Genomic DNA, 26,941 nt, shown 5'->3' with positions numbered 1-26,941 from the left:
GCAACAGCATACTTGACAGAGTAGAAGGACCCTAGACAATTCAGAGGGATTGTTGGAGGAGTACAAGTCTGATCTATCTGATGATTCTAGAGAAATGACCGAGTATGCCTATATTAAAGATGAATTCCTGCTTCTGAGTGTGATCAGTCCCATCCCACTTTGTGACTTTCTGCTCACGGCTCACAAAATGGTTATGATAGTACAGCTGAACATACCTTAACCGGGACTTCCTGGTCCAGCAACATCTGACCACAGATATTCCTGGATCATAGAGCCCAGGAACAGGGACGTGTGGAAGCGGGGTAGGAGTGCCGCAGGGGGCAGGGGCACCAGCAACTCAGCCGAGAGCCTAATGTCACAGCAGGGAATTATGTCCCCAGCAGTGTCCGTGGAGCTCCAGCCCCACCCCCAGCGACAGCAAGGGAGCTCGGGCCCGAGTAGTGGAGCTCCAGCCCCCAGCCCTCTGCCCCAGCCCTGGCTCCAGCTGCAGAGCCAGGCAGCTGCCAAACTCTGCCCCAGCAGCAGTGGGGGTAGTGTCATCTAGAGAGCCCTGGGGGACTGGAGCAGCAGTGGGGGCAGGCTTGCACTCTAACCCAGTGAAGCCAGACCAGGGAGGTCCAATCTGTACTATGAAATTATGACAAAACACTGAGCTGTTTTAGGTTAATTGACAACTTTAAAACTGGCATAATTAAAACATGATGATATGTATTACAGGAAAGAATTACTATGCTATGTTAATATGTTGGGATTCTCATATCAAACATTCATATATCCTTTTTTATTAGCGCTAGATCTTAAAATGAAACAAGAGTCAATATTACTATTGCTAGATTTCTTGACAAAGTATTTTTAAAATTTATGAACATTTTCTCTTAATCAATTTCTGTCAATGAAGCCAATAATTATAGAACACTGTCACATTATTGGGTTTTAATGTGAACAGGCCGATCATTGTTGTAACCCCCAAATGTGATGCAAAGTGGGCCATGTGTTGTGTCAAATGAAAGCCTATGCTATGCTAAGTCTATTCATATACTTGTATGATATTTATATGTAAAGTTATGAATATGGGCTCTGTACTTGTATTTCTACATGTTTTCTGTCTGGGAGACAGCAATAGGTGTCGACCATCTATTGAGGGGTGGAGGTGGTCCAATGAATAGTGAATGCTGCATGAACAATTGACAATGATTAAGAGCCTTTAACACCTGAGGAGCACACAAAGGCCCCTTGCCTGGGAAGGACACACCTCAAAACACAATGGCTCCTTGCCTAAAAAAAGGACAGACTGATTTTGTGGTTGTGTGATTAGCCCCATTTTGGGAGGAACCAGCACCCAGGGGAACAATGGATTTCCCTTCTGCATGGGCAAGGTTATAAAAGTATCCTGAGGGTGCCTCCATCTTGTCTTCCCGCCTGCCATCCACTCCAGAAAAAACTGGACAGAGGGCCCAGAAGGATTTGCTGACCCATGGTAACATAGCAGGTACTCCAGAGACTTTTAAGCCAGCAGTTTGTTATATCTCTGCGAAGACGCAGCATCAAAAATTTGGTGATTGAGATATGCAATATATTTTCTTTAAAAATCTTACGCTCAATCTCTTCTTTTATTAATAAACCTTTAGTTTTTAGAATCTAAAGGACTGGCATAGTGTGCTCTTTTGGGTAAGACCTGAAGCATAGATTGACCTGTGGACTGTGGCTGATCCTTTAGGACTGGGAGAAACTGTTTGGAGTTGGTTCGATTGGTGTAAGAATGGTGTAGGTTGTGGTAAAGCTGGGGTGTCTAGGGGATAGCTTTTGTAACTTCTTGAGGGCCAGATTGACAGCTGAGGTGTACTCTGTAACTGGTTTGGTGCCTTATAGAGGGGGAACCCTAGTGTAGGGATCTAAACAGTTTTCCCTGATTTGATCCTCTCAGCAGCGCAACCAGACCACCTGACACATTACAAACACTTAGCATATATTCAATATGAAGATGTGGGAAAGACTGTCTTATGAAAATTTACAAAAGAACTAAATTACAAACGTACATCAGACGTTAAATAAACCTTCTGAGAAGTCATATAGCAATCTTCAGACATCAGCTAAAGAATTTCAGTGTGCTACCTACAAAATTAACAAAATAAAGTATATCAAAATGGTCATTTGTTCTGAATATCAATGTCTGCTGCCTAATATTAGCAGAACTAATTATAGGGTCCCCACGAAGGCATTAATCTTCACAAGCATCTTATTAGAGAGTGGGGTTACTTGTGATTTAGAATGTATGGAATTACAAAAGCATCTACACAATCTACTGATCACCATTTTTAATACTCTATGTTTAAAAACAAAACAAGGTATTTTATAGAGTTTTGCATTTTTAATCTACTAAAACTGAATCACATTCTTCACTATTTTGGCAAGAATATGAAACACTTCTGCATTTGATTTCCCTTAGGTTATTTTTAATTTTATACATCTATATACCAGCTGATGTTTAGATTTAGACTGAGCAGCCAATGAGGTACAACACTAGTTGCCAGCAAGACTATGTATTACACTGGCTACCAGCATGGTACATAACTGGTTACTCCAGAGATGGAGAGTTTTAAAAACACTACAGTAGAGTGCAACATTAAGATTATGCTATAACTATATTAAGTAAATGAAATAATTGATCGCAAAAGACAGAAAACTTCAAATTCTTAATGTTATTTTCATTATATGTATAAAATAATATTAAATATTTCACATTCTTAATATAGTTAGATGGGGGAATCAATATTTGTTATTTTTGGCCCTTGATTACAATAATTTTATAATTTAATGAGCAAACCATCTGCTTGAACTGCAACTAGAATCCTCTCTTTGCAGCTAAGCATACAAAATATGACATTACGGAATCATAGAAGGAAAGTGTATGTATTTGCATAGGGTTTAAGAAAATGACTGGGTCAAGGGACGCTGTTAGGAGTAGTCGGTCATACAGACCAAACTTCGTTATATATGTCCTGCTGCTGCACTCAGGATATGAAATAAGAAGGATCTGGACCAGCCTTAACTGTAAACATTTTATTTAAAAAAAATGAAGTTTTTATTTAAAAAACAGGTTTATATTCTTTCCCATATAAAGCATTACATACATCTCAAAATAAAAAGGTAGACGCATGGGAAGAATATGCTAAGGCAGATCTTTTTTTTTTTTTAAATATTTTGTTACTTAGCATCAAAATATTGCACAGAGGTAGAAGTAAGATTTCTTGCTGTTCCTTTCGAGGAGCAGAAGGGGAGGGAAAGATCTCTTCTCACATATGAAATCTGACAAATATCCAATACTTTGCTTTGCATTGACACGTAGTTGGATATTCTAAACGTTCCTTTGTTGAATACCATTCAGGAAAAATAAATTGTTCTGCGCAAAGAATTTATGACTATTTAAACCAGTTTTCAACTCAGACTTCATACAATTTACATTCTGCCTGAAAGTAAGACACATGTAAAATTACCTACCTCTTTCTGATCAAGCTGTAAAGAGGATTTTATCAAGTCTCTGAGTGCAGTCAGCTGTTTCTTTTCTTCATCTTGTGTCTGCTTTATCTGTGGAAGGAAAAATTACTGGTATTATTTCCTTTTCAAAAAGCAACTTTTACCTTCATAGTTTTATTTCGTCAAATTTGGTAGTCTGATGAGGTATATTTGATATTCATGACTCCTGCTAGAGGACATGCTACTCTGCCACACCTACCCTAGGAAGCAGTGAAATTTAAAAAAAATGGAGCAAAGATGTGTTCTCCAGGCCTTTTTAGTGAGGCCTCAGTGAAACAGCCATCTTCAAAGCTTGAAACCTGGTCCTCTAAAGTTTAAAAGGGATACAGACAGCCAAGCCAATCAGACTCTTGCAGGCTCAGATAGATAACAGGAGCTGCAGGGCCTTAGTGGGTCAGTTCTTGGCTGAAACCAGAAAAATGAGGAAGGGTGTTCCTCCATGGCTTAGATATAGAGAAAAATGTGATAATGCTGGCCCTGTGATACAGAGGAAGGTAAAAAGGACCTCTACCAGACATAGGGAAAGCATAAACCCCAAGATGGGAACATGGTTATTTGGGAGTCTGAACAAAACAGCCCAGTTTAAAGTGCCCAGGGCCATGGTTGAAGACCTCAGTGAAGGCAAACAGACTGTTACTCATTGGACTCTAATACCCCAGAAAGGGTTCATTCAGACTTTATGACTGGCCTGGAAATCCAAGCCCCTGAAGGAAGACACAATTATGTCAGCCAGCGGCCTGCAAGGAACATTAGGAATGAGCAAAAAAAATTTGACAGCACACCGTAGCACTTACAGCTGTTATAATTATCCATGAAAACTATTATAAACATGCACTAGTCTGTTCCTTATATATTTATCAGCTATTCATTTACCACAAAAGCAAGCCAAAGTGAAAGGTATACTGAGAAATAGCCTTTTCAGTCTCCACAAATGGACAGCATGTATTTTTTTGTCATATGTTAATGGTTCATTATAGTGAACTCAACCAAATTAGCCTCCAAAGTCTTAATATTTCAAATAAGCTTGACAGCTGGTTTACAACTAGACTTGGAAATAGTTTCATTCAACCACATACAATCTAGGTGCATGTGCAATTCTATGGGAAAAGGTAAGACTGATTTAATTTGATTTGTATAAGTCTACAGAATCTCATTTTCAGTAGTGTCAATTTCTGCAACATAATAACAGAGAATCACTGCCGTCCTGGTTCCCAGGTCAAGATTCACCAATTGGCACAAATGTGCAGGGCTCGACAATTAGGGCAATCTACTCGTCTGTGGCGAGTAGATTTTAGCCCGGCACAGCGCCGCATCGCAATCAGCGCATGCGCAACCCGGTCTACGCATGCGCAGCATGCCAAACTGCGCTGCTGGCGGGTGGGCCTCGCCGCCACTTGTCAAGCCCTCCAAATGTGGATAATTTAGGGTATGTCTACACTTGCAGCCTATTTCGGAATAGGGCTGCAAATGTAGGCATTCGGAATTGCAAATCAAGCCCAGGATTTAAATATCCCGCGCTTGATTTGCATCTTCCCGGCCGGGCGCCATTTTTTGAAATTTACAAGCCCGGAATAACTGCCCGCGTCTACACGCGGCAGTGAAATGGTAGTTTGAAATAAAGCCCTATTTCGAACTACCTGTTAAACCTCATTGCAGGAGGAACAACATGTAGTTCAAAATAGGGCTTTATTTCGAATGCCCATTTCACTGCTGCGTGTAGACGCGGGCAGTTATTCCGGGCTTGTAAATTTCAAAAAAAAAAAGGCACCCGGCCGGGAAGATGCAAATCAAGCGTGGGATAGTTAAATCCTGGGCTTGATTTGCAATTCCGAATGCCTACATTTGCAGCCATATTCCGAAATAGGCTGCAAGAATAGACATACCCGTAGTGCCACTGGAAATGAGTTGAACTAGTATCATTCAAAAGCACTATCTCCCAAGAAAACAACTGTACTATATATGACAAATCTTAGAATAACTGCTTCACACACACCCACATCCTGTAATTTCCACTCCAACTCATCTGATGAAGTGGGTTTTTACCCACGAAAGTCCAGGATCATATGTTTGTTAGTCTCTAAGGTAACACAGGACATCTCATTGTTTTTATATAAATATATAAGAAAATATTTTAAAATATATTTTTAAAAAATTACTCTTGTGAAGTTGAATTGTGGCCTTTGACTAACAGTGCTGTGTTATCAGTTAATGTCCAGAATATATTTGCTATTTTTTTAAGGTTACAGTCTACTATAAATAGAAGGAGAACTAGGAGCTGATTTGCTATCCTCAGCCAAAAAAAAAAAAAAAATGTGATTCAGTGGTACTGATTATCATTTATTTATTATGCCAAAAGAGTTCTAATGAGGCAAAGATAAAGACATCAGCATCCAGTCATAAATTACTGGAATTTATCTGCAAACAATATGCATATAGTTACATAATGAATAATACATAACATAATTAATTACAATCCCCAAGAAATTTACTACAAAATCCTTATTTTTACTTTGGTCTTGTTCCTTTTTCAGGCATTTATGGGGATACAAAGAGTACTGACTGCTAGCTAAGTTTTTGGAGCAGGAGTGGGGAACCTCAGATGCAGCATGTGGCTCCCAGCTTGCCTGAATCTGGCCCCCGAGGCTAAAGGGTGCACTGATCCAAGACACCCACACATATAACACTGCCTATCACATCAACTATGCCAATAATGCGTTGTATCAAAAAACACAGAAATAAAATACTGTTTTTGCCATTTTACAACACAACTGGAGTTCACTAATTGCCTTGCAGAGGCTTTAATGCATGGGAAAGTGGTGATGGCTGATGCACAGGCTAAATAGAGAAAAATACATCCTTTGAACGGGATTGAAGATGATGAAATGTTTAGCAGAAAGTCTCTTAGAACACTTATTGAAGATGAGTTGTGGGCTATGAACATTGCTTTAGGCAATCCTCTCCAAAGAAATGAATTACAGCACATACACTTACATGCTGAAGGACATGGCACTATCAAAAGCAGAAAAAATAAGAACTGATTTCAACAGTAACATGAAGACTTTGCAGTTGCTAAATTTTCACAGAAAAATACTTTGTCCTGCATGCAGTATGCTGAAGTTTCAGGGACCCATAGTTGATGCCAAACCTAAATAAGAGGTATAGAAAAGTCTGATCCTGATATATGGGAGAAATTCTGAAAAGGAAATTTGATTGTTAGAAGGTTGCCTCTTGACCTCTTCCATCCACATGCTTTATATGATGCGCTACAAAGAAACAGAACTATGAAAGTTGTTGGAGGGTTGATGGGCACAACAGTATCCAAATGCTTTTTCCTGATTTTTCCTGACAATCCCAGAACTCTATCAAATGTCAAATGAAATATTAAGCATGGGTGGGATGACTTCCCAAAAGTATCGAAATATCATCTATCCTCAGTAAATGATGTTAAACATGAAGAATGCTCAATATTAAATCTACAGGATTATCTTACTCTCATTAAAAACTGATTTACAGGCAACAGATCGGAGCTCATTAATATGAAGTCTTCAGCAGTGAGATTACTATGCCAGTTGAATGGATAAACTGGGTCATGACTTATATGAAGCCTTCAAAACTCAAAGAATTATCCAAGGCTTTATCAGTCAGTAGGCTTAAATCAGGAAGAAGGAGAGGTTACTCACCTTCGGTGCAGTAACGATACTTCTTTGAGGTGTGTCCCCGTGGGTGCTCCACGTCTGGTGTCGGGCTGGTCCCGGCGCCGCGAATCGGAGCTTGCCAGAGCTGTCATCGACCGGGTCGCGCATGCGCGAGCAGCCTTCGCGCCTTTGAACAGCTGCGCGCGACCCAATCCCCGCCAGTTCCTCTCACCGCCCATCTGAAAGAGATAATACAACAAGATTCCGTAGCGGGGAGGAGGGCGGGTCGTGGAGCACCCACGGGGACACACCTCGAAGAACTATCGTTACTGCACCGAAGGTGAGTAACCTCTCCTTCTTCTTCGGGTAGTCCCCGTGGGTGCTCCACGTCTGGTGACTCCGGAGCAGTAATCCACTAGACGTGGGCGATGGTTTGGCAGCACTGCTGAGGCCAGGGCTGAGTCGGAAGCCAAGCGCTGCACTATCGCGTAATGTCTTGAGAATGTCGTGTTGGAAGACCATGTAGCCGCACGACATATGTCACATAATGGGACTCCTCTGACAAAGGCTGTTGACGTAGCCATTGCTCACGTAGAGTGGGCTCTAGGCTGTGATAGAAGCGGCCTCTTACAAATGTTGTAGCAGGTAGTAATACAAGAGACGACGATCTTCGAGATGCGTTGGGCAGATAAAGCTTGACCTTTAGAGTGTCCCGAGGTGGAAACAATAAGACGGTCCGTTTTCCTAACATCACGTGTTCTATCTATATAGAAAGCTAGCGCCCGACGGACGTCTAGAGTTTGCAGGAGAGCGTCCTGCCTTGACGTGTGAGATTTTGGGTAAAAGCATGGCAGAACGATCGGTTCATTGATGTGAAACTCAGTGCAGACCTTCGGTAGAAAGGCTGGGTGAGATCTCAATGTTACAGCGTCCTTAGTAAAAACTGTATAAGGGGGTGATGACATCAGTGCTGCGAGCTCACTCACCCTGCGTGCTGACGTTATAGCAAGGAGAAAAAGTACTTTCATTGTAAGGACCGGCAACGGTACAGTTTCTAGGGGTTCGAACGGAGGTCTTGTTAGAACATCTAAGACCAGGTCAAGACTCCACACAGGTGGCGGGGGTCTGACTGGTGGATTGAGGTTAACGAGACCTTTAAAAAAAAATCTTGTCACCATGGGATGGGAAAACACTGACTTCCCTTCGATGGGAAGGTGGAAGGCCGCAATTGCTGCTGCATGGACTCTAAGAGATGATATGGAGAGACCAGTAGTCTGCAGCTGGAGAATATAATCCAGTATGACATTCAGTGGTGAGATAAGGGGATCGAGGTCCTTAGGAGCGCACCAGCGAGCGAATCTCGACCATTTAGGTAGATAGGTCTTTCTGGTAGATTCTTTCCTGCTATATAGCAAGATGCGCTTTACCTGGTCTGAGCAAAGCATCTCGGACGTGCTGAACCATCTACCATCCAGGCTGTTAGGTGTAGGGTGTCCAGCTTCGGATGAAGAAGGGAGCTGTTCTATTGCGGCAGCAGGTCCGGTAGGTGAGGAAATCGGTGCGGTGTATGTGTCGAGAGCTGCAGGAGGGTCGAATACCACGGTTGCCTGGGCCAAGCAGGGGCTATGAGCAGCACTCGTGCCTTGTCCATGACAATCTTCTCTAGTACCCTGGGAATGAGCACAACAGGAGGGAATGCATATAACAGTGATGTTCCCAGTGAAGAAGAAACGCATCTCCCAGAGAGTGAGCGCCCACTCCCGCTCTGGAGCAGTAAGTTCTGCATTTCGCATTGGTCCTTGTGGCAAAGAGATCTATCTCCGGGTGACCCCAGCAGTGGAAAAGGGGTAGGAGGACGTCCGTGCGAATTACCCACTCGTGGTCCTGATAAAAATGTCTGCTCAGCGCATCCGCGATGGTGTTGTCCACACCGGGTACGTATGCAGCCACGAGAAAAATGTCGTTTCGAATGCACCACTTCCACAGTCGAACTGCCTCTGCACAAAGGGACCTGGAACGAGCACCGCCTTGTTTGTTCACATAGTACATCGCTACGATGTTGTCTGTGAGAATTCTTGTCGTTGTGCCTTTTATGTGCCTCTTGAACCGCCTGCATACATGAAACACTGCCCGCAGCTCGAGGAGGTTGATGTGCAACAACATCTCTACTGGGGATCACCGGCCTTGGGCCTTTTCGGCACCCATGTGAGCACCCCAGCCCATGAGAGACGCGTCCATGGTTATCTCTCTTACTGGTTGTGGCGCATGAAACGGAACTTCTGATAGCATGCTGCTGGGGTCGGTCCACCAGTGTAGGGACTCCTTGACTTGTACGGGAATCGCCACGGTTTTGCGAATACTGTGTCTGATGGGACTGTACACGGTGGTCAGCCACTGTTGTAGGCACCGCAAATGTAGTCTTGCGTGCCGCACGATGATCGTAGTAGCCGCCATATGACCCAGGAGCTGCAGGTATACGCGGACTGGTAGTATAGGGGACTGCAAGATTGTTGTCACCAAGTCTTTTATGGCTTGGAAACGCTCAACCGGCAGATGTACTCGCTCCTCGAGGGAGTTCAGCCGAGCTCCTATGAAGGTAAGAATTTGTGTCGGTTGTAGTCGGGATTTTACTGTGTTTACAACAAGGCCGAGGGATTTGAATAGAGCCAGCGTGGCCGTCACCATGTGGGAGGTCTCTGCGTGAGTGGAACCCTTGATCAGGCAGTCGTCTAGGTAGGGAAAAATTGTGACTCCTGTTCTGCGTAGGTGGGCTGCTACCACCGCTAGCGTTTTGGATAACACCCTTGGTGCTGATACGAGGCCGAACGGAAGTACTTTGAATTGGAAGTGATTGTCCCCTACCACAAAGCGTAGAAATCTTCTGTGTGCTACATGGATTGAGATGTGGAAATATGCGTCCTGTAAATCTAGGACTGCGAACCAGTCCCCTTTGTTTAGTGCTGGTATGATCTTGACCAGCGTGGTCATTTTGAAGCGCTTTTTGCGGATGAAGCGATTTAGACCTCTTAGGTCGAGGATTGGCCTCCAGCCCCCTGACTTTTTGGGAACCAGGAAGTCCCGGGAGTAAAACCCTTTTCCCCGAAACTCCCTTGGAACTCGTTCTATGGCACCTACGCTTAGAAGATGGAGGATTTCTTCCCGAAGAACGGTCTCGTGAGATGGGTTCACAATAAGGGCCGAGGTGGGAGGGGTAGTGGGGGGAACTGAGATGAACGGAATCAAGAGGCCTGATGGTATCAGCTCTAATACCCATCGGTCCGACGTAATGCTGGCCCATTGATGGAGATAGGGTTTCAGCCGATGATTGAATATGCTGGAAACAGGCTTTTGTGTGATGACCACTGGGGACATGTTCGAGTCCTTGGCGCAGGAGTCAAACCTGCTGCCTAGAAGCTGGTCGGGTTGGTGGGCGATTCTGCTGTTGGCGTTTGCGTTTGCGTTGCGGACGCTGTCGGAATTTTGGCTGCTCGGGTCCACGTTGCTGTTGCTTATATGACGAATAATCGTACCTCCTTTGGAATGGGTAGTATCTCCTTTGCCTGAAGGGCGGCGTGTACATACCCAAAGTTCTGAGGGTAGTACGCGAGTCCTTCCCCGAGTGTAGAATTTCATCGGTTGTGGAGGCAAACAGCTTTTGTCTATCGAAGGGCAAATCCTCCACTTTGGTCTGTAGCTCCTTAGGAGCTCCTGCCGACAATAGCCATGAGGCTCTGCGCATGGCGATACCTGATGCCATGACTCGCGCCGCGGTGTCCACTACATCAGCAGCGATTTGAAGGGATGTTCTGCATGCCGCGAATCCTTCTTGGACTACCGCTTTCAGAAGGGGTCTCTTGCTGTCCGGAAGGTGTTGCATGAGTTCGGGGAGCTTGGAATAGTTATCAAAATTATGGTTTGATAGGAGTGCAGCATAGTTAGCAATTCGGAGGAGCAGGGTTGAGGAAGAGTAGACCTTACGTCCGAATGAATCTAGTTTCTTAGAGTCCCTGTCCGGAAGGGAGTTCTTGAAGTGAGGAGTCTTTGCCTTATGGCGGACTGCGTCGACGATCAGTGAATTAGGCTGGGGGTGATTAAAAAGAAAGTCCAGCCCTTTGGATGGTACGAAGTACTTCTTATCCACTCTTTTATTAGTAGGTGGTACTGATGTTGGCGTTTGCCAAATCTCTTCGGCCACCTCCATAATGGCTTCATCTATGGGTAGGGCAATCTTCCGCTGCTGCTTCGGGTGTAAATTTTTGAACAGTTTATGTTGCTTGCCCTGGGTCTCGGTAAATTGCACCTCTTGGGATTGTGCTACACGTCTAAAAAGATCTTGGAACTCCTTGAGGTCATCAGGGGGTGACGTTTCAGCTGGAGTTACAGCTTCATGTGGCGAAGGTATGGAGGAGTTAGCATTAGGTGACCTGTCTGGTTCTGACTCAGAAAGTTGTCCCTCCTCCGGGTCTGATTGCTGCGATCGAGGGGTGGGGGATCGTGGAGGCAATGCAGGCCTGAGCGAGGACTGCTCTTGCGGTCTGGAGTGTGTGGAATACGGACTGATCGACCGACAGGAGCATGGCGACCTACGGCGAGATCGCGACCGGCTATATCGAGAGAATTCGCCATAGTAGCGACTATGATAGTGCGAGTCATGTCGGACAGAGTCTGCAGGCGACGAGTGTCTAGAAGATCTAGCGCTGCTGTGCCTGCCATAGTACGTGCGCCATGGTGAGTGTGTTAGGGAATGTCTGGGAGGAGATCGAGATATGGAAAACCTGTGATGAGAACAGCTACGCTCCCTATGGTAATGATGATGAGATGACGCACTGCGATTGTAATGTTTCCTGTGTGCCGCTGTGCGGTCAGCATGAGTAGACATATGAGGTGATGCCTCTGGAGAGGGTGAAAGAGAAATCGCCTGAGCATCCGGTCTGCATGCTGCCTTAGAAGGCTGTGGTGGTAGCTGTTCCTGACATGAAGGCTGCAGAGCTGTAGGTTCAGTGGAATGCGATGAGGCAGGCTTTTGTTCTGTAGCATGCACCCCCGGTGCGGACGGTGCTGAGGACAGCTCCCTGTGAGGAGAATGAACTGAAGAGGCTGGTGGGGTCGGCACCGGGAGCGTAGGTGCCGATGGAGCTGGCCCTTTAAGAGGCTCCTGCGGTGCCGGCGGCGGCCGAGGCTTGGACGTGCCGGGCGGCTTTTTTGCTGCCGGTGCGCGGGCTGCCCTGGAACCAGAGGCACCCGGCTTCTCTCCTGCGCTGCCCCGCGACTGTGGGGCTATTGGCAGGGACCTAACAGGAGAGGCTCTCTTCGTCTTTGGGGAAGGCACATTCGGGGAAGGAGCCCTCCGCTTTTCCAAAGTGGGGTCTGAGGCAGAGGAGCCTGTTGAAGCAGAAGGCATCAGTGCCTTATCAAACAGGATTTCTTTGAGTCGCCGTTCTCGCTCCATGCGAGCTCTAGTCGTAAGTTTAGCACAGTGGACACATTTTTGGGGAATATGTGCCTCCCCAAGGCAGCGAACACAGGCAGAGTGACCGTCTGAGAGCGGCATAGACTCTCTACACATGCAGCATTTTTTGAAACTGGGGGAACCCGGCATTTTGACAGGTGGAGAGGGGTTTGTCTCGCACCTCTCTATGTTGACTAGCTCTCTTATTCCCGTTTCTTTTATTATTTTCTTTTCTTTCTTTTTTTTTTTTTTGAATGAGCCGTCGAGGCTAAAGGCTGCCGCGGCCAAAGTATCGGGAACCACGGTCTGAACTATCAGTCTTAGAAATTAAATATATCAGAGTTGGGGTTTTTTTTGGTTTTTTTTTTTTAGGTAAATGAGGAGAGCTCCGTCTGCGACCAGGGGCGGATGAGAGGAACTGGCGGGGACCGGGTCGCGCGCGGCTGTTCAAAGGCGTGAAGGCTGCTCGCGCATGCGCAACCCGGTCGATAACAGCTCTGGCAAGCTGCGATTCGCGGCGCCGGGACCAGCCCGACACCAGACGTGGAGCACCCACGGGGACTACCCGAAGAAGAACAGCCTAAATCTGTGTTCAAATGCAAAGAAAATCAGAGTGAAGTTGGCAGGGACTATTATAGAGCTAACCACATTGGAGAAGGTGCAGAGGAGGGCGACCAAATTGATTAGGGAGCTGGAGCGCATGACCTATGAGGAGACACGGAGGGATTTGGGTTTGTTTAGTCTGCAGAAGAGAAGAGTGAGGGGGGATTTGATAGCAGCCTTTCTGTCTAGGAAGGAGTAAGGCAGAAAGGGATCCAGGGATTATAGTGGGCCACAAGCTAAATATGAGTCCACAATGTGAAGCTGTTGCAAAAAAAGCAAACATGATTCTGGGATGCATTAACAGGTGTGTTGTGAGCAAGACACAAGAAGTCATTCTTCCGCTCTACTCTGCGCTGGTTAGGCCTCAGTTGGAGTATTGTGTTCAGTTCTGGGCACCGCATTTCAAGAAAGATGCTGAGAAATTGGAGAGGGTCCAGAGAAGAGCAACAAGAATGATTAAAGGTCTAGAGAACATGACCTATGAAGGAAGGCTGAAAGAATTGGGTTTGTTTAGTTTAGAAAAGAGAAGATTTGAAGGGGGACATGATAGCCATTTTCAGGTATCTAAAATCTTAAAATAAATCATGATATAATTTACAGAATGCAAAAGTAATCTAACTAAGGTAATTGTAACAAAAATCCTAGGACAAGCTGAGGCTTAAAGAAACTTTTTTTATTTGTACACTCTAAATGTGACATTAGCTTATACTTTTAACTATTTGATACAGATATGGAGTTATTTCAGTTTACTGATAGTACTTAGACTGAATTAAGATGAACAAGCAAAAACATTTTCCTATTTTCAGACATTACGCTACCTTTAATTACTTACATTATACAAATCAGCAGCTAGTTTTTCAATATACTGTTTCAATTTATCAGCTGTTTTCAAGCCATCTTGGAAGAAACTAAAATGGAAAAAAAAATATTGGATTTATCAGCAATACATGAAATTTCTGTATAAAAAAAACCCTGAACTTTCAATAGAAAATTATACACAACTTAAACCTATTCCTCCGTCAAGCAGAAACAAAAAATATTCCTAATTCATAATTTACTTTATATTGCAAGCCATCTGATGGAATATAGCGTCCATATAGCTCAAATGCACTTTAAAGATCTGACGATTCTTTTTAATTATTCACAAATATCCTTTGCTGAATGAATATATAATAAGGCCAAATGCATGTAATTTTACAATTGAGTTAATCTTGAAATGGTTTTTGCATACCATTTTGATTTTGTTTTAGCATTTCAGTTTTTACAACTTACAGTGATGTCATTTAAAAAGCATAAGAAATATGTTCACATAGTAAAAATATCGTGAAAGCCTACATGTATCGAATGTCAAAACTCTGCAAACCCCACACTTTCACCCAAACTGTATTGCTGGATTCATCAACTGGCAGCTATACATAGGACATACAAACCACTGTATATAAACACAATTTTAATTTCTGTCAACCAAATATTTACTTTAAATTGAAAGCTCTGGGAAATAATCCCTAGTCATTTCATCTTAGAGTCAAGCTCTTAATTAGTGTATTTCTCTGCAGATTTCAGTGACACACTATCCATTACCAGAAGAGGTTTAACACTGACTTCTACCCTTACATACCAACATCAATATAAGTTATATCTCATTGCTGTATTTTATCACTGCTAGCAAACTTTTTTTTTTAAGCAATTCCTATAATCTTTGTCATGTAACTTCATAGGACATCTCTCATCTTGTTCATCAAGCAAGAAAAAAGTGCCTAAAAGCCTAGTTTTGGTATGTCTTCCTCCATGCTTCCATTTCTAAAAACTGACATAAGTTGCCACTTATCTACTTATTTCATAGTGATTCTGAGAGGATTACTTGTTTATAAAATTAATTTAAAGTGCTATGTAAATAATAATAATAATTGTACTGTTATTATGTAGATGTAAACACGTTACCAGTTCTTTACATTCCAGCTCCATTTGCTGTGAGATAAAAACTGCTCCCAATGCAGAACTAGAGGGTTATGCTGCCTTTTCACTAGAACCATCTCTCTCTGGTTCCCTTATTTCTTTTTGGAAGAAGCAGTTCTTTACTCACCCATGGAATCCCTATGTAGGATAGTCACATTGTAATCACTATCACTTGGAGGAGGATTAGAGAGCAGTATATGGACCAGTCAAAGCTATTCCCTAATTAAGCTGATGAATCACTGTTGAGCAATATACAAAATACCCCTCAATCCTCACAGGCTCCCATAGAGTGAGAAACTCAGAACAGAAATGAAAGATACAAATTTGATTTGGCCTTACAGAACACTGTCTTCAGGGTGCTTTACTAGTAAGAATTATAGATGCACATAAGAGAACTAGCAGGTTCTCTACAGCAGACCAGTCTCTTTACACTTATTATATTAAATGGAATATTTAATAGTTATGCTAAAAATTTCTGATACCATTTTTATAAACAAAAACAAAAGAACTAAGGGTCACTGTTGAAATGTTTCAAGATTCTTTCTGAAAAAGTGAATATTCAATGCAAAATGGTCTCATTTTAAAAGTACTGACATTCAGTAATTCATTACTTAATATTAAATATAAATATAATTTATATTTGTACAGGTTCCATTATAAGATCATATGGTAGCAGTTTTATTTCTATCCAAAACCTATTATTTTATTGTTGGTATGGTTCAAATAAATTCACAAAGAACTCAAAAAATAGTACTAAGAACCACTGTAATCCAAACTAGTGAGATGGTTAAGTTTTCACTATAGGGCTTCAAATAGTTCAGGGACTAAAAAAATTAAAGAACAGGTTACACCTTAATTTCCTAAAATTACTGCAGAATAGAGTTAAAGGTAAATAACAAGGAAAGCTGCTGCTCTGGATTCCTAAGCCTATTACTTTGCCTCTATTAAAGACTATTTAAAATCTATTTTAAAAGAAATTAATTCTACTAATGTTTTAAAATCAAATTCAATGGGACAAGGATTTGGCTTTCAATGTATAGATCATCAAGTATTCAGAATGGCCCAATTTAATAGTCTGCTTGGAATTGACATTGCCCATACAAGAGGCAAAGCTAGGCAATATTCACATTTCTGTCGTCAGATTTATTCTGCAGAAAAATCTCAAATATTTCAGTAACCCATTGTTAAAAGACAGACATCATCATGGTAGGAAAAGGAGGTGGAGAAACCCATTTGTTTAACTGAAATATTGGATTTACTGATCCAAAGAGTTATACTGTACTTACTTGCACTGTGCATGATAATATTTAATAAGATTCTGCAGAAGGTCCACACCTTTTTTAGTCTTGATTTCATTAACCTTAATGAGATACTGTAGAAATAAAAATAGAATTTGCTGTTGATAATTGTATGTTAGGTCTTCAGCTATGTTCAACCAGGAGAGCTTCCATCTCCAATCTCTTCAATTAATTTAATAATTATCTCTGCCATTATCTTGTTGCTAGTTTGCAGAACATTGAACCAAGACAATGATTAACACACAAAATGAATTAGTATGTTTTTAGAACTCTCAAATGAACTAATGTTAACATTTTCTAATACAAATCTGCCATAAATGCATGATTTCCCCCCTCAAACGGTAGGAAAACACGCCTTTTTGTGACATTACAATTATTACTGCATTTCTTCAAAAATGAGAATGTTACTAAATTCTAATTGATTTATCCTCAAATTAAATAGAGAACTATTTTAAAAGTCACTAGAAAATATTTTAGAAGTGATCATCATAGATTAACAATGATTGAACTAATACGTCACAGACATTTGTCAGTTTAACAGGCATCACCACAGGATCTCAACCAAATCATTCCTTTTTTTAAGTAACAATATATCAGAAAAGACATCCTGAACAGCAGTGCTTTGCACCTAAGGACTGAGAAAACTACCTGCACTTACTATGCTTTTTTTAGCCTGAGATCTTTACTTTAACAGTCTAAACAGAGGGTTGAAACTCAGAATTAGTAAGTGAATTAGATGGAGAACCTATGTCTTGCATAGGATTGTCAGAACAAGAATCTTTAATATAGTTCAGCCACTTGACAGTCAATGCATTTTCCTATTATGCCTCCAAGAGAATTTAACCTGTCTCTAAGGGTGTCTAGACTACATTGTTTTTTCAAAAAACTTGCCCTTTTTTCGAGAAAACTTCACCTGCCTCCACACTGCAATTGTGTTCTTTCAAAATTAAATTGAAAGAATGCAGGGTTTTTTCCAATATTGGTAAACCTCAAATTACGAGGAAGAACGCTTTTTTCAAAAGAGCTCTTTCAAGAAACGGTGTGTGTGGACGCAGAACAGGGACATTTTTCGAAAGAAGAGACAATCAAGAAAAGCACAGGTGCCCTGGTGGCCATTCTGTGAATAGCAATCAGGGCTTTCTTTTGAGAGACCGTCCATGCAGTTTGGACGCTCTCTTTCAAAAAAGCAGATTGCTTTTTCGATACGGTTTTGAGGTGTGGATGCTCTCTTTTGAAAGAAGCTTTTTCCAAAGAGCTCTTTCAAAAAAAGCTTCTTTTGAAAGAAGCTTGCAGTCTAGACATACCCTAACAGGATCCATAGGACACTTCCATTAAAGTATGTAACATAACTGTTTCTTACTTCACACATCTGGAGCTGAAATAACCGTCTTTCTTTCTCCATTTCTTCTGCTATCTCAGCTCCTGTTATCTCTGTTCGTATCATCCCATGCTGTTTTGCATGTTCTCTTTTTTCCTTTTCAATTTTTGTGCTGCAATTACAATTAAAATAGATTTCAGGAAATGTATATCAACTGTCATATGATCTAGAAATTTTACTAAAACAGACTGTATAATATTCTGATGGCAAAATAGCCACGCTGTAAATACAAATTCTCCCTTATTTTTAAGCTTTACATAATTTAACAAGTTTCGCCAATAATATCTTGGGACTTAAGAGAACTGACTTGCTGAAATCAGTACTAAATGAGCTGTCAATGAATGAGAGACAAGAAGACTGAAGGCATAACAGGAACTTCAAAATGTCCCAAATGAAGGCCACCATGGGCTGAATGCTCCACCTGGCCCAGTAAGTTACTGTTATAGAAGGCTTCCTACTATGAAGCAACACCAGTCAAACTGCTTCCAAACATTGTTCCTCCCCTCTTATGTAGTCATGCAACATCCATAATATGAGATGCAGACCTCAAAGTGCAAAACTTGACCATGGTGCCAAGTCAGTACATTGGGATGAAGAGGAAGTAACACAGGAGGCTGAAGTAGCAGACTACAAGGTAGAACAATCAACATTGTCTTAGCCAAGCCAGAGTAATGAAAATCAGTTTGGCATGATTTAGCTTTAGAATGACTTTTGAGTGACTGGGATGAGGTGGTGGGAAAGAAAGCACACATCAAAGCTAATCCTCAAGTGAAGTAGAAGAGATTGGTTTGTACGCCCAGGATGAGACCTATTTGAGAGCAAAACTGATGGCACTTCTTGTCTCTTTTTACAGAAAGATGAACTGTCAGAAAGTTTCATTCTGCAAAAATGGACCTCAGCACACACTGGCTTCAGAGAACACTCATGATCCTGAGAGAAATTCCTATTGTGGTGATCTGCCAGTTGCCCAACACTTAAACAAATACTTCTCCTCAGTTTTCAGTAAAGGTAATGAGGAGTTTAGAGTCAAGCAGCTAATAGGAATGAAAATAAGGAAATAGCAATTACCGAAGTGGAAGCCAAACTCAAACAGCTTAATGGGACCAAATGAAGGTGCCCAGATAATCTCCATTCAAGAATATTAAAGGAACTGGTTCATGAAATTTCAAGCCCAGTAGCAAGGACTTTTAATGAATCCATAATCTCAGGGGGCCATATCCTATGACTGGAGAATTGCAAATGTAGCACCTACATTTAAGAAAGAAAAACTTAAATAATTTATAAACTATACACCCATTCATTAGACCTCCATTGTGTATAAAGTCTAAGAGCACATTTTGGAAAACTGAGTGATTAAAGATACAGAGGTTAAGTGGTAATTGGGATAAAATTCAACACGGTTTCACAAAATGTAAATCTTTCTTTGAAAAGATGACAGATTTTCTAGACAAAAGAAGTTCACAAGATCTTACCTTTCTAGATTTCAGTAAAACATTTGATACAATTCCATATTGGACATTATTAGCTGAGTTCCAGCTAATAGCACAATTTTGGATGAAGAATCTGCCACATCCAGAGCCAACTACAATGTAGTTCTGGCTACTAGACAACCCTCCATAATTAATGCCTTAAAAACTCTACACTGGAGGATTCTGGCTACTTATCCATTAACTTAGAGGCAGCATCCCAACAAAGGAAGTTATCTCTGGATAACAGTGCCTGCTGGTTTGCAATGTGCATCTATAAAGAAGCTGTGTATATATTTTTTCCCCCATCAAGTCCAACTCTTAGACCAGGGACGGGCAATATCTGGCCCACCAAACCTTCATATCTAGCCAGCCATGATCTTCTGGGTCACCAATATCTCGTGGCCCAGCAGAACCCTTTGCAGGCTACCTGCATGCTGAGCCCCCGCACGCTGCTCAAAGCACCTGGCAACTGGGGCCAGCATGTACATATCTGTGCAGCATGCCCATTGGAGGGAGTCTGCATGTGCTGCCCCCGTACCCAGAACAATCCATGTAGCTCCCATTGACTGAAAATGAGTTAATGAGAGCTGCCTGGGATGTGCTTATGGGTGCGTGCAGCATGCCAAGACTCGCTGCCCCTCCTGAGGGAAGTGCTGCGTAGACACATACACTGTCTCCAGCACTTGGCCACCTTGAGTGGCTTGTGGGGGCATGGCAGGCAGGGAGCCTGTCCAAGGATCCCACTGGGCTGCTGTCTATGAACCACCTACTATGGTTAGTGCCTCCTGGTCAGAGCCTGCACCTGGTACCCTCCTCTCCCTTCACCCAACTTCCTACCTCAGGTCACAATCCAAACCCTATGACCCCCCCCCCCCTTCCTGCATTCCTGACCCTGGTTGCAATTCCCTCCCATACTGCATCTCCTCTTACACCCTTCCTCCAGATCAGAATCCTCTCCTGAACTCTTATCCCCTCCTGTACCCCCTCCTACACTCTAATCCCCTGCCCCTGATCACAACCTCCTGCTTCACGCAAACTCCCTCTTAAACCCCTCACTGTATCCTAGTCCACTACCTCAAGCTTCCTTCTGCACCCAACTTCCATCCCAGACCCTACCCCTCCATCATTAATGGAAAAGTGTGGTACTTGACCACTTATCAAATTCTTGGAATGGCCCCACCATCAAAAATTATTGTCCACTTCTCTTTTATACTCTTTGACCTTAAGAGTGATATTATACCTTTCATGTTGTAATCTGTAACTCACTGCAAGGGAGAGTTAGAAGCTAGATGTGTTTTAAAAATATTTAAAGCCCTGCATGGAAACATACTATCTTTCCCCAGAACACTTTGGTGTAGGAAGTAACAAAGCTGCATTACTCCATGAAGACTTTACAGGATCCAAGGGCATTTCATTTATCTGAGGAGCCATTTTTTCCTGGTGCCAATGATTGGAGATTATTCAATAACTCTATGTATGCTTTTGCACAAACTCAGCCTGAATGCTCAAGGCAGAGGCCATACATCTGAGAAGGTCCCAGTATGACCTGAAATCCTCGGGAACATGTGAAGAAGAGTCTGGTACTGTAGTTGTCTGGTGAGGAACAAGGACTAATAGAGGCTCCTGAGGGTGAAACTGGTTCCAGTGTAAAAACATCAGGCTGAACTGGGTCAGGAGCAAGGTTCCCTGTAAGCTGTGCGCCCACGTGGCCGCACAGCCCTTTTATGAGCCCCGCACAGAGGTTCAGAGCTCCCCGTGCTGACCGGCTGATGAACAGAGAGGGAAGTCAGGGCACTTGTCCTCTCCGAGAAGCAGAAACAGCAGTACCCCAACCCCAGATCACAACCCCTTCCCAGGCCCCCTCCTCATCGCAGTCCACTGCCCCAGGTTATGATCCCTAACTTCACCCAAATTCCCTCCCAGATCCCACACCCCAATTCTCTACCCCAAGCTCCCTTCTGCACCCAACTTCCATCCTCCATTCATAGAATGGAAGAGTGCAGCCCTTAAGGACTTACCAAAATTTTCGCCCATCAAAAATTATTGCCCAACCCTGTGTTAATGACTTAAGGCAAGAAAGAAAAAGATGCTTAACAGAATTTTTTTGAGTGTTGCAGATATCTAAAACTCTGATCTTAATGATTTTTTTTAAAATCCACTGTTATTAATTAATACATAGTAAACTGTACTGCATTCAGGCCAGATCTTTGCTATATGGTAGAGGTCTGGCCCTTATGAGTCAGAAGCAGCAAGTAAGTGCTAGTTGTGTGATGCTAAGTGTGATGCTAGTTGTTTTGTACGATGAAACCTTATTTGCAAGATCTCTTAAATATGCATCTGTCTGTTAGAAAGGATGATATATGTACTCCGATGTCTCAGAGGAGTGGCCATGTTAGTCTGCAACTAAAAAAAATTAAAAAAACAACATTGGTCCTGTAGCACCTTAGACTAACAAAAATATATAAATAGCATCATGAGCTTTCGTGGGCACAACCCACTTCTTCTGACAAGGGTAGTGTTGATTTTCTTTTTATGTGATTTCGTATTAAATAATCATAAGCATTGCTCCTTGTTAATTATCCATTGTTTTAATATATTTTTCCACACCTCTGGACTATTTAAAATTTATAGCTATGGTTTTTGTTTGTACTGGTGGGTGCACATCCACACACTACCTCAATTTTGGTGGTGCACATAAGTTTCAACCCACCCAAAATAAAATTCCATCTACCCACTAATGGAAAATCTTAGAGGAAACACTGGTCAGGAGGAATGCCTTCAGACTGTTCCTACAACAAAAGTGGCTCATGAGCAAAAATTGTAACTGGGATCAGTGATCTTGCCCTAGATTGGGACTGTAGACTAGGGGTGGGCAATACTTTTAAAAAAGGGGGCCACTTCATAAATTTCTGAAGTGGCCCAGGGCTGCTCTGGAAGGGGCGGGAACTTGGTCAGAAGGGGTAGGGCCAGGAGACTTCTTGTGCTCCCCCCAGAGTCCCTAACTGGCCTGGGGATGGGGAAGTGCCAAGGTGCATGATGGCTAGAGAGAGCCACCAGCTGTTTTAAAACAGCTGACAGTTCCCTCTGATGCTCTGCGCCCCGTCAGAGGGAGGAGACTCTGCACAATCCCCCATCCTCAGGTCTTGATTGGCCTCGGCTGGGGGAGGAGCAAGGCATCCATGGGCCAGATCCACCTGCTTGGTGGGCCAGATCCCACCTGTGAAGACCTTTGCTCACCCCTGCTGTAGATTGAGGAATATCCTAAGGATTTCAAGTAAACCACTGAGAATAAGGGAAAAGCATTGGTGACCAGTAGGTTCCAAGTCAGGAGCACTGATCCCTACTGCAGAAACAGCGTCAATCTCTGTACTAAAGATGGTCTTGAAGAATTCCAACAGCAATGATCTGAATGTGAGAGAGAAGCAAATGTCCCTGAACTGGATCTTAACAAGCCCTGGAAATCATCCTGTGATAGCAGAGGAGCCACACCAGATAGGGGAAAACAAATGATCAGATTTGTCCAAAGCCCAGTACAAGGATGGCATCAGAACTGAAGATGAATAAGTAGCTGATGCCTTTGTTGCCAGATGAAGCACATTTCTAACTGGCTCCAGAACAAAACAACTGTACTAGAGTAGAGGTCAGCACTGAAACAGATCCTGGGGTCTCACTGCACTGAGGAACTCCTTAGTAGGGATGTAAAATACTGTTTAATTGATTAGCCAGTTAAACGTGATGTGTAACTGGTTAACCAACTGAAGGGGCGGAGAGGAGGAGGGGGGGGGGGGATAGGCGGGTCTGCTCCAACCTGGTTGGGTTGGAGTGGCCTCCCGCGCCCACCGCTGCTGGGCTCGAGCAGCCGCTGCCTGCAACACACCAGGGACTGACATTGACACGGTTGGAGTAGCTTCTGTCTATGGTGGGCCCCAAGGGGCTGAAGCAGCTCCCTGACGATGGTGGACAGGGAACTGCTCCAGCACCCACTGCTTAACTGAAACTGATAAGCATCACCTGTTACGCTTTGGCAGACGGGCTCCTTGAATGCCTGACTGGAATATGTCTGCAACCATTCAAAGAAAACAAGAGCTTCTGCTCTCTGAGTCAAACATTCTGCATACTCTAAGGTAGGAATTTGTAAACTAGTAAATAATTACAGGCAGTCCCCGGGTTACGTACAAGATAGGGACTGTAGGTTTGTTCTTAAGTTGAATCTGTATGTAAGTCGGAACTGGCGTCCAGATTCAGCCGCTGCTGAAACTGACCGCCAGTTCTGACTTACATACAGATTCAACTTAAGAACCCCAAGCTTCCCCAAGTCAGCTGCTGCTGAAACTGATCAGCAGCTTATTCCAGGAAGCCTGGGGCAGAGCAACTCTGCCTCAGGCTTCCTGTAGTCAGCGCTGGTCAGTTTCAGCAGCGGCTGACTTGGGGACCTGGGGCAGAGCAGCTGGGGTGCTGCTGGGTTGCTCCAGTAGCACCACTCCTCGGCGCTACTGGACCAACCCAGCAGCACCCCAGCTGCTCTGCCCCAGGCGTCCTGATTCAGCCACTGCTGAAACTGACCAGCAGCGGCTGAATCAGGACCTGGGGCAGAGCAGCTGGGGTGCTGCCGGGTTGGTCCAGTAGTGCCCAGAGGGCGCTGCAGGACCAATCGGCAGCGCCCCAGCTGCTCTGCTCCAGGGTCCAAAACAAAAGCCTGGTCTGCTGGGGGGGGGGGGGGGGGCACACCAGCTGCGCCCCTCCCCCCCCAGCAGACCAGGGATACGGGAGCAGAGCCGCAGCGGCAGCGGGGTGCCGCGCCTCTGAGGCTTTGCTCTGGCAAAGCCTCAGAGGCGCGGGACCCCCCGCGGCTGCGGCTTCAGTCCCAGTGCCTGTGGTCTGCTGGGAACGGTCCCCAGCAGACCACAGGCACCGCGACTGAAGCGGCAGCAGCGGGCGGGTTCTCCCGCTTCTGAGGCTTTGCCAAAGCAAAGTCTCAGAAGCGCGGGGAACCGCAGCTGCTGCCGCTTCAGTCCCCGTGCCTGTGGTCTGCTGGGGATGGTCTCCAGCAGACCAGGGGCACCGGAGCAGCTTACGAACGGGGCTTTCTCGCCCCGGAGCTCGCAGGTAGCAATCCGCTACCTCGACCTCCGGGGCGAGAAAGCCCCGTTCGTAAGTGCGGATCCGACATAAGTCGGATCCGTGTAAGTCGGGGACTGCCTGTACTGTATGAAATGTGTCTTCAGGCAATTCTGTAAATATGCCATGACTGAGACTACCTATTTTCTCCAGAAAAGAAAATACTCAAAACCAAGAATATGAAGTGCTAAAACTAAAGGCTGGGATTATGCCTAGGACCTCTTGGTAGTTTTAGAGCAGGGCTACTCAACTCTGGAAGCCACAGGGGCCACAATGACACTCATAGCACATGCTGAGGGCTGCAACTTAAGTGTGGTTGCATATACAGGCAAATATATATGCAAACAGCGTCTTTCACACTGAGAGGCATGAAGACAAAGATTAAGGAAAGACTACAAAGAGTTCTGCTGCTATTAATAAAATGCAATATTTACCCATTTCTACCTATATGACAGCACTTTTCATGAGCAATGACAGTCCAGGAATTTAACTACTAAAACACATATCAACAGAAGACCATTATATTGACTGGCCATTGTGGAGCATGTTTCCAGTAGAGGCCATGTTCAAAGGATCCCACCAGCACGCCACGTGTTGAGTCCCACATAAACCCAAACCACACTGCGGGCTGCAAACAAACAGGCCACAGGCCGTATGTCGAGTAGCCGTTTTAGAGGGTCTCAAAGAATCTCTTTAGTTTTGTATGCAAATCTAGTTTCCCCAATACAAAGCAACAAAAATTGAGTCGACATCTGCTTTCCTTCGCAAAAATCTTCTGTCATCCTTTCCTGACTAGATGAATACTACATAAACTTTTGGAAACCTTTAAAGTGTTTAGCAAAGCAGAAAGATTTTATATTTGTTGGACTAGTCGACCCGGGGCAGCCAGCCCACCGGCTGCTCTCTGGGGCTAGGCCCTGCTTGCTGTTCCTTCACAGTCATTGTTATCACATCCCTTCTTTGCTGTCTGATGAGAAACAATCACATTCCACACACATCCTGTTGTCCTGGCACAACCAAACCCTGACCTTGCTTTAAGTTATGATAAAAGGAAGCTGCATACCAAATTTGGTGGTCCTAGCTCTTACTGTTTAGGAGGAGTTCTTGAACAAACAGACTCACAGATGGATGGACACACAAACAGACAGATGCACAAACTTTTTCAAATATATACCAGAAGATTACCAATTGCTTAAGACTAGAGTGTGTGAGTAGCAGTTTAAAGACTTTTTAAATCTATAAAATCTGTGGCACATAGCCTCAGAAGTTTTATTATATCTAGTGTCTAATTATTATATATATAGTATACAGTTTGTACGTCTGAATACCAACTGAAAATATACAGCCCCAAATAGAATATTAAGTGCTAGACCAGCAACCTAATCTTCTTCCAAATTCCAGAGGAACATAGGCATAAAGGTTTGACTCTTCAATAAATACAAAAAGCCTGAATTTCCATTACCACCGACACTTATATGACTAATGTGGTGTTAATGTCATTGACAGTATGTCTATTCTTAATTCTTCATTTTACAGATTCATCAATCATCTTCATTCTGAACCAGAACAAAAATCCAAGAGTATTACTGACCTACTAAATAAGACTATCTAAGATAAATGGCAGATATTTTCAGTATCATAATCATCAAGGTTAGAACAAAAAAGTATCCCTTCTGTGACATTAAAGTGTTTCTCTTTCTATGAATTATGATAAAATGAAGCACACTTACAATTTTGTCTCATAATCCTTCCACGCTTTGTCAAAAGGCTTTTTAAGATCCTTAGGAAATAGAAAATATACTTAAAATATGTTTATAAACACTTTTAAATTCTAGGTTTAAAACCAAGATCTTCCAAAAAATCATATATAGCATTTTTAAAAGTCTTTCCTTTTACATTTTTTCAAATATGTCATTCACATGGATCTTAAGACATTTGAATCACATTTTCCAAGTGGAATTTTAATCATGCAACTTCAATTATACTTAGCAGAATCTATGCAGATATGATAATAAGTGCCAACATAAGAATTTGGATGCATAGATGGATGTATAGCAAGCAGTTGAAACCTAGGCAAGCCTGAAAATGTTTTCCTGAAAATCCTCTAGATTTGCTGAACACTCACCCCTTTAATTCCTTTCAAGTCTCCTTTTAAGAGAGAATCCAAAGTGAAAATGACATTGTGGCTTAAGCCCTGAAGCTGAGAAAATAAAAAAAAACACTAGTTGAGTTTAAAAAAAAACCAAAACTTATAAATATCATGATTTAAACAAATATACTGCACACATATTTTTGTTTAATTTCACTATCTAATGTAGCTGAACCTATAGCAAAAAAGTTCCACACTAATAGCAAATTCAGACCCATACAGAGTTAATCAAAATGTACATGGATGGAAATCGAAATATTGAAAATATAGGAAATGTTATGGACAATCAGGGAAACATGAAAAGTGAAATTAAAATTAGCAGATGAAGGAAGTCCTGAAAACAGATCAAGGT

General features: G+C 43.1%; 2 protein-coding genes across 5 annotated transcripts in view; both read right to left on the bottom strand.

Moving 5' to 3' along the window:
• Nucleotides 1-26,941, bottom strand: part of ASAP1 (ArfGAP with SH3 domain, ankyrin repeat and PH domain 1) — a 315,920-nt gene that overhangs the window by 121,600 nt on the left and 167,379 nt on the right. For all 4 annotated transcript variants that reach the window (XM_075920136.2, XM_014573856.4, XM_075920138.2 and 1 more), the window contains 6 exons: nt 26,566-26,640; nt 26,171-26,220; nt 17,836-17,965; nt 16,464-16,549; nt 14,054-14,129; nt 3,499-3,585 (listed from right to left, as the gene is read on the bottom strand). In XM_075920136.2, the coding sequence (XP_075776251.2) occupies nt 3,499-3,585; nt 14,054-14,129; nt 16,464-16,549; nt 17,836-17,965; nt 26,171-26,220; nt 26,566-26,640 (504 nt within the window). The remainder of the gene's footprint in view (nt 1-3,498; nt 3,586-14,053; nt 14,130-16,463; nt 16,550-17,835; nt 17,966-26,170; nt 26,221-26,565; nt 26,641-26,941) is intronic.
• Nucleotides 10,563-13,912, bottom strand: LOC149525236 (uncharacterized). Its single transcript, XM_089776164.1, has one exon. It carries the CDS (start codon nt 12,766-12,768, stop codon nt 10,564-10,566), a length of 2,205 nt encoding a protein of 734 aa, XP_089632290.1. The 5' UTR covers nt 12,769-13,912; the 3' UTR covers nt 10,563.

Source organism: Pelodiscus sinensis, chromosome 2, assembly GCF_052426305.1.
Source record: "Pelodiscus sinensis isolate ZL-2025 chromosome 2, ASM5242630v1, whole genome shotgun sequence".
Classification (NCBI taxonomy): domain Eukaryota; kingdom Metazoa; phylum Chordata; order Testudines; family Trionychidae; genus Pelodiscus; species Pelodiscus sinensis.
The sequence above is the reverse complement of the archived record's forward strand: the minus strand, read 5'-3'. Positions and strand labels throughout refer to the sequence as shown.